We start from the raw sequence: 8,542 nt of genomic DNA on the forward strand, positions 1-8,542 counted from the left end.
ATCTGAGAGCTGGAGTGATGTTATTCACTCTCCGGGTCTTAAGGAGGACACTAAACAGCAGCTGAGACCCGTAAAGACAGCGTTGCAAGCATACTGAAGATAATCACAAGTTTTTCTTAAGATGATAGTAGGCTGATTTTGTAATTGCTTTTTCTAATTGGAATTTAGGTCTGAGTCCATGACTTTACCAATATGTCTGGCTTGGTATGTGGTCTTTAACATTACCAGTTGAAGCTGAGCTCTAACTTTCAATCATTCTTCTTAGGCCCCAAAAATAATTATTTCAGTACAGTTTATCTTTATTGAAGAAAACTTTGGCGCATCCAATCATTGATTTGTTCAATGCACTTACTCAGTATTTGTATGGGACCAGACACCTGGTGATATTATATAAATTTGTGTGTCTTCTGTATAATTATGGTGATATATGTTGTTCATTTTTATAATCTGTGCTGATTAAAGCATCTAGATGTTGAACAGAAAAGGCCTGAGAATGGAGCCTTGGGGAACACCACAATGCCAATTTTCTATACTCAGATGTGTAATTGCCCATCAACACAAAGTAGTACCAGTGTATCACTGTGCCAGAGTACCACCCAGTTTTCCATTCAGTAATATGTTGTTGTTGAACGTGTTGAATGCAGCACTGAGATCTAATAATACTAAAATGATACTAAGACTAAAACCTTTCCACAAGTGGATGTCTTTCAAGTGCTTTTTTTAGTAATTTACTGATTTCTTAACTCTGATTGAACAGTTGTGTGCACTGAGATAGTCATCTTAAAGAAAACACAAGAAGGGCAATATTCAAAAGAAGCAAAATGTCCATAAGACATCTGCTTGCATTGCAAATATTTATTAAACAAAATGGCAACTCTACCTCCTTTCTCTTGTAGATTTGCTCATAAAACTGAAGTTGGGAGGCGATGAATCCATAAGAACTACACGGTTGTCTTGGTCTGACCAAGATTCAGTTACAAACTTAAAATCAAGATTGTGCTGATAATGTAATCATTACTTAGAACTTATTTGCCTGCCAAAGATCTGATTTTTAATGAAGCTAAATTCCGTTAAAAGCTTTCTTTACAGATATAACGTTTTATGTAACGGCTGAAGACTGAAGGAATGAAAACAAAATGTGATCAATTTGAGGAATCAGTCTATAATGCATCCCGTTTCCTAACAGATTAACTGGATTTGATGATTGAATAAAGTGCACCCTCTTCTTTCTCTATTACCTATCAAGACAGAAATAGAGCTGGGGGGGTGGGGGGTGGGGGGGGTAAGTGAATTGAGTTTAATTCTAATCTGCTTTATTGACAGTAGTGGTCTTAAGTCAAAGTCCTTTGCTTTATTTAATTATTACAGCAGTTCAATTATATTTCTAGTTTCTAGTTTTAATTAAATCAAGCAGTTTGTCTGGAAATCACCTTTTGCTTAGTAAACTATAAAGCAGACTCTAATATATAATCTATCTTTTTTAGGACTTTGTCCTAATTTTCCCTATATTTAGTGCCAGATTAAAGAGTCTTTTTTCCACCTTTCCCAAAAATGATTAACCTGTAAAATAAAGTTTATAAATAATAACAAAAAATTAATTGTTCAACATGAGGGTCTAAATGCTGTTTTTAAAGCCTTCTTAAAATTCTGTTACTATGTGTATATATATATATATATATATTAAATAATGTATTCATTTTCAGTTATTCGTTCATTTTGTTGACCTAAATTTAGCCAGAAAAAAATATTCATCACTTCAGTCTCCACAATGAAATCAACAAAGAAGAAATCAACTACATTAATGTTTCTTTTTACTATGTTATATTAAAGTGAGATATGTGTATCATGATAAAGGACATTGGGATGGATGTGTGTGTATTTCTAATAATTAGACACAATCTGCAAAACATATTTAATAATTAATTAATTAGCTTGGTGTAGTCCCTCCATCCTCGCCAGCCTTTTACACTTTGTCAAGGGCTCTGTATTGAATATGTCAAAGGCAGACTCATTTGCTCTGTCCTTCCCTCTGTTGGACACAACTCACACTAAAATTATGAATAACATAAGTAAAGTAAAGCTGTCCACAGTAACTCTGTATTAGAAGTTGTTCTCCTCCTCGGTGTCAGAGCAGTTTCTTTGAGCCGTAACTGTGGTGTGTGATGTGGTTATGTCACGGATTTCCTCAGAAATGCAAACAGTTTACTCACAGGATGTACGACTTTGATCTTTTATATCATCAGAGACACATTTGTGTAACGCAAGGATGATTGCAGTGGCTGAAATCTGAGCTCCAACCACCATGTGCCTGGGTACTGTCTTGATGTTTTAAGCCCTGTGTTTTTATGGCTTCTGTCTTATCAGCATGACCATCGTTCGACTCATACAGGCAGAAATGGCTTTTGTGTGTGAATTATCTGATCAGTAGGTAAGTAACTGGGTGAATATATGCCATTAAACAAGTTAAGCTGAAACTGTTTCCATTTATTGAAAGAAAAACAAATCTTGCTACTGAACCATCCCAGTTTGTGTTTTTTACTTTTTACTGTGTAAACAATATGGTGCCAATAATGTAAACAGACATACCGTATGTGAGTTATTGGGCAGCAAGTGGGATATGATTATGCAAACAGAACACATCTTGAAACACGAATTAGAGACTGTGAAGAGCACCATTAAATGAAATCCTACTTAATATGTTGCCTTGTGCGCTTTCATTTTGCAAACATTTGTCAGAGTGCCGCATTTCATTTTAACATCCTGTCTTGGGCTTTCTGCCAGATCAAACATTTGAGAGACTGCAGGGTGAGAGCATGTTTACAATATGAACCCGATCATAATCTCTTACTGTTAAAATGTGAGATTGGTTTATTTCACAAGCCTCTTCAATGTAAACAGAGGAAACCTTAAAGCCAAATTTCACAATATATATGCCTTTCCTGGAATGGTCTTCATCTTTTTACAAATGAAAGGTCAAGTTCAAAAAGCACCTTTTCTCTATGCGATACACTGCTACAACTTCAGTTGGTCTGGTATGACCAGTCGCTTCTGGTGTCCTGTACTTGTGCTACTATTACACTGTTTTAGAAAGTCTCACACAAACATTTTAGTGGTTTTATCACAAAAGTAAAAGTGCACACGTCAATTTTTGTGATGCAATTGTAGCCAGAGGGGCAATTGTTCAGTTAGTCTCAATATAAGACCCATATAAAGACATCTTACTCAGAATATTTCCTGCAATATTACAATAATTTGACTATATAAATAAAATAGAACAGCAATAACTCTTAATGAAAGAAGCTCTTACTCTTCTTTGGTCTGCTATAAAAGACAGCATAATGCAGCCATAAATTCACCAGCCATAATGTCCATCTCAGGCACGAGGAGAAACCTGGAAGGGAGGGAAGAGGCACCAGACCCATAGGGGAACTTTGAGAGGTTTGTAGCGTTGTGAAATAAGTCTGAGGCCTGGACTCCTGCAAAAGTTGTGAGTGGAGCAAGTACAACAGTTCAAGCAGCACAAGTGTCCAGACCAGGCTGCAGCTGAGCTGAGCCCAGTGAGAAGTCCTGAATCTGCGAGTCTGTTGAGGCCAGCGTGACACCAACGTGGCCTCCAGTCCCAGCAGCCCCAGCAGGAGCAGAGAGGCCAGGTGGTGAGCATCAAGCAGCTGCAGACAGAACATGCTCACAGCCTCTCTCCACCAAACTGATTCCCCCTCCTCCATGAGGCCCGTCTTAGTTTCACAGCCCGCCTCCTCCATCAACCAGACGAGTGGCGCTCCCGGCTGAAGCATCCAGTGCAGCAGCACGAGGCTGTCTGTGAGAGCCAGCCGGCCCAGGAGCACAGTGGAGGGCTTGGTGGAGATGTGAGGGGAGCGCAGCAGCAACAGGGCCCGCAGGCTGAACACACAGCCCACCAGCAGGGGAAGGCCTGCTGTGTGGGGGAACAACAGCACCGTCACCAGCTTCAGCAGTAAGAAGAGACGCAGCCATCCTCTAGAGGCTCCCTCTGTGGCTGAACCAGGCCAGCACCAAGAGCTCATCTCCCAGACTGTCTTTGGTTTGATCTGCAGAGAGTTCAACACGTGGAGGTTAGCACACTACTTCTACATCTACATCTATTTAGTATAAATAGATATTTAGCATGCCTCTCTGATCCACCCATTCAAAGGCGCAAACACGCCACATAATTCTCTTTACAGCTATCTCCTTTTTTATGACTAAGCCACAGTATTGTGTAAGTAGGCAGAGGCCCAGGCAAGCAAACAAGCCATCAAGAAATCCTTCAGTTTCAGAGGCATGATTTAACATGACTGGTAGAACCTCACCTGGCTTTATCTAAGCATTTGCGTGGCATGTATTTACTTTGAAAATAAAGGATTAAGGGGGCCTCAAAAGCATGCGGCACACCATGGGCGATTTTAGACCCTTTTTATATCATCTCATCCCCCCTAAAAATAATAATATTAAAAAACGTTTCTTTTTTTAAATCAATTTTGGCATTTCAAGTGAGAGTTTGCAAACTTGTCTGTTAGTGACAGAGGACACACAATTACAGGTGCAAAGGGCTTGAAACTCCTGTGTCGCTGTCGCCAATTCTATGTACCTGTAACTCAGTCAAGGAAAGGGTTAACAGGAACGTAGTTTTAGCCAATCGGAAGTAGTTGTGCCAGACTCCCGCCTTTGTCTGAATCTCTATCTGATCTGTCAGAGAGAGAGCAGGAGACGATTGGGAAGTTTAACGTTGGTAGTCCCCAGAGAAGAAGTTGGTCATTTTATGGCGCAGATTAGAACCCAAATTGAAACGTAAGCAACTAAAATTACTGAATGTTAGAAGATTGTGTCAAATTGGTCGTTATCACTGTGACTTATAAAGTGTCAGGTTTAGCACCATCATAATGTTAATAGTGTCAAAAACGTTAGTAGACGTTCAGTAGCTAGCTCAGAGATTATCGGCTAATTAAATTACTGATTTAGCAGGGGGGGTTAACACTGTATCCATGTCACATTCTCATTAGGGGCTGAGCCCCCCTAAAGGTCTGATCCTAGAATCGCCCCTGCGGCACACTATGACACTTCAGTCACTATCATCAGTTTATGGATGGCAACAATTAAAGAGTCAGAAAAGTGTGTTTTATGTCACCTCACATGATTTACATTTCATTGAATTTGATACATGCAACTCCTAATCTGTCTATTGGACATATTAGAATCTTTTAAACCCCCCCCCCCCCCCACACACACACACACACACACACACTGCCCCCCAGCTCCAATGTTAACCTTGGTCTTATTCCTCCTAATATTTAAAGGGGTTCTTCATAAAAAAAAAAAAAAATCATAGTTCAAATGCGGATTCAACTGATGATGCAATAAACACATGTATCTACCTTTAAAATTGAATCTTGTTTGTGAGGGACTCACCTGTGTAATGACAGAAAGTTGAGATTGAAATTCATTGTCCCGTTTCACCTGGATGTGGGCTGGAAGCTTTCCCCCCATGCCAGCCCCTCTTCTTCTCAAAGAGGCTGAAAGAGAGTGTGTGTGTGTGTGTGTGTGTGTGTGTGTGTCTCTCTTCTCTTTATCAACGCTGGTTGCTTCAACTTAACTGGCTCACTCCGCAGATGTCATCATGTCTCATCTGGAGGAGAGCCAGACTGCATCTGACTCATATCGGTGGATGATCTTACCGTGCGTTCACGGACATCAGAAAAACATTTTCCCCAGTGAAAACGTCATAATTCACATCACTTCATCAGAGGTGGGAAACTGGGGCTAGATTTTGCTAACCGAGTTTCCGAGTTGGTGACGCGTTGTTGACAACTGACGGATGATCGACTTTGGTTCACTGAAAATATTTCAATGACAATAAACTGTTTATTGTGGACAAACGCCTCTGCCAAGAAACATACACAGACATAACATGTTTCAAATTATTCATAAATAGGCCTATGTATAAAAAATCCTTCTTATCCGTGTCCTTTCCCATTGGTTGTCCTGCAGATAACACAAACAAACACCTGTCCGTGTGCTGTTTGGATGCTCGCATAAGAAAACAGTAGCAAATCTTTTGTTATTGTGGCATCCATGTTTTCACCACCTGATGGTCTAGGCTACGGCCAACCGTTGGTGGCAGTCATGCAACAAGTTGTTATGCCAAACGCCAATATAACAGAACGCACCCGACCATGTGAACGCTGGGAGTCAGAAAAACAACGTAATCACGGGGGCGGTCCCTGATATTCCCAGGTGGCATGAACGCAGCACGTGCCCTAGGGGTTTCCGTGCATCACTGTTATCAGTGTAAACCTGTCTGATTTTTCCATGCAACACAGAGCCAAAAAAGGAGCTTTAAATGCAGAGAGTGGGTGCCAGGGAGCGAGTTGCCAAGATTCCTTACATACATTCAGTTAAGGAAGAAACTTTCATACTGACTAATATCAAATCAATATACACTAGATTCCCAAAACGGCATAGCTCATTATAAACACATATGTGATGTAATAAATGTTTCCACAGCTTTAGGTATTGAATGATTTATGTTGCTGTTAAAGTGTAAGTGTAACAACCCACACGTGTTGTGAGTATTTCGGATGTTGTTTTAGGGCAGGCAGGGTTAAATACACCATATCCACAGCAACTAAGGTGTGAACTGAATGATACCTTTGTTACCTCTGCCAGACAATGTGACTCAGCCCTAAACTGACTAATCACTCAACTCACTCTGGCGTTACAATTTGCATTGCTTAATTCATTAGTTGGAGCACTTCTCTGATGGTTGACTGGGAACAGGTGGTTTAAGTTTTAGTTTGGTGCAGACAACGCGCACGTGATGGTGTTTAACAGGCCAGGTGTGTGATTAAGTGTATCACACAACATGTGAGTATTTGTGTACGAGTTCTGGTATGAACTGAAAATGAACCCTCCCTCTTAAATTTTCTGTTTATATATGTTTATATAATACTAACTTGTTTTTCCAAACAGGTTTTTAAGGAAATAAATAATATGTTCACTGGAAAAATAGTTGCACAATGTACAAATTTCCCAACTTTGTATAAAAATCAAGGTGTATGTGTATTTTTTTCCTACATGTTTATGGCCCTGATTACTCACTGGTGGACTCAGGTGCTCAACATAGTACCCCCATGTTCGGAAAACAATCACAGCAAAGGTGCCCTGTTGAATGCCCCTATGTATGATAAAACATGACGTAGTGCCCTAAGGGGTGCCCTTTAAGTGGAATGATGCGGTACCCAACAACTCCTCCAAACCATACGACGATATAGGTTGTTTATTCCTATCCTCTATTACGACACAAAGGAGCGTTTCTTAAATTAGCCTTCTTAGAGGTGGCAGGAAATACAACCCACAGGAGCGTTTTCTGTCATATCTAAACCACATAACGTAATAGTCGCGGTTTTAAACACGTCATTAACGGTGTGAAACGCAGTTTGGTTAGGTTGAGGCGCAAAAACGACTTAGTTATGTTTAGCAAAAGTTTGATTTCAGGCCTGGTATGAACCGCTGGAAAACCGGGCTATTTATTATCAATAGTTTGACACAAATCTAACACAGGCCAACCAATAGACTTCAAAATGATCCTAAAGTACCAACGCCGCAAAGCTGTGACTGAGTGAACTTCTGAGAAGAGAAGCTCGACTGAGCTGAGTTAAGGAAGTTTGATGAATTAGCAAATGAATAAGGGCGTTTTCACACTTGTAGTGCGTTTGCTTTGGTCCGAATCAGTTGGTGAGTTTGTAAACGTGGAGCGATTTTCCCTCGGTTGGTTTGGTTTGGTTTCACACCTGGAAAAATCCAAGCGTACCAAATTGCGTTATTACAAATCAGACAAGAACGTCCAGCCCTCTTATTGCCCGGATTTGTCTGGGGGCGTGAGCAAGAAAGTAAATACAGGAAGAAGGTCCTGTGTTCTGGTTTAGTGGTCAAACCAGCTCATATTTTTAAAATGATCAGACATTGTTTCGCGAGAGACGTGACCACATCTGCTCTGGTATCCGAGACTTCACTCTGCTCTGCCTGTGTCTGTCTCCAACTTTAGCAGCAGCTGGTTTGACCACGAGATATGAGTGACGGACGGCAAGCTTGACTGCAGTCTATTTCTGCAATAGAAACCCTGCGAGCTGCTACAGTTTGCTGCTCTGCTGCATCGCAGATTGCTAAACACACCTGCGGACTCCGCAGACTTGCAGAGTATATATAGTTGGTGCGGTTCAAGTACGGATCACGTTCTCACCAAAAACAAACCGCTCCAGAGTTTGATTGAAAGCATACAGAGACCACCTCTTCAAGCAGGTATCGGTACGCTTGTTTGCTCCGCTTTTGGTGCACACCAGAGTTTGATTGCCGCTTTCTGACCTGCCCAAACGAACCGCACCAGCGGGGCAAATCAACTCTAGTTCGATTCAACCGAATTAAATGCTGTCAGTGTGAAAACGCCCTTAGACAAGAAACTCAACATGTTAGTGTAACAGATGTGGACAGGGTATGAAGTCAGACAACCTCAGCTGACAGTTTTCCCAGA

The 8,542-nt window shown here is 40.9% G+C and overlaps 1 protein-coding gene across 1 annotated transcript; it reads right to left on the reverse strand.

The window, feature by feature from the left end:
• Positions 1–1,950: 1,950 nt before the first annotated feature.
• LOC118495899 lies at positions 1,951–5,684 on the reverse strand. The gene is made up of 2 exons (XM_036005406.1): positions 5,425–5,684; positions 1,951–4,067 (listed from the first exon to the last, which is right to left on the reverse strand). Exons 1-2 carry the CDS (start codon positions 5,500–5,502, stop codon positions 3,288–3,290), a joined length of 858 nt encoding a protein of 285 aa, XP_035861299.1. The 5' UTR covers positions 5,503–5,684; the 3' UTR covers positions 1,951–3,287.
• Between the last annotated feature and the right edge of the window lie 2,858 nt (positions 5,685–8,542).

This window comes from Sander lucioperca, chromosome 1 (genome assembly GCF_008315115.2).
Source record: "Sander lucioperca isolate FBNREF2018 chromosome 1, SLUC_FBN_1.2, whole genome shotgun sequence".
In the NCBI taxonomy this organism is placed as follows: Eukaryota; Metazoa; Chordata; class Actinopteri; order Perciformes; family Percidae; genus Sander; species Sander lucioperca.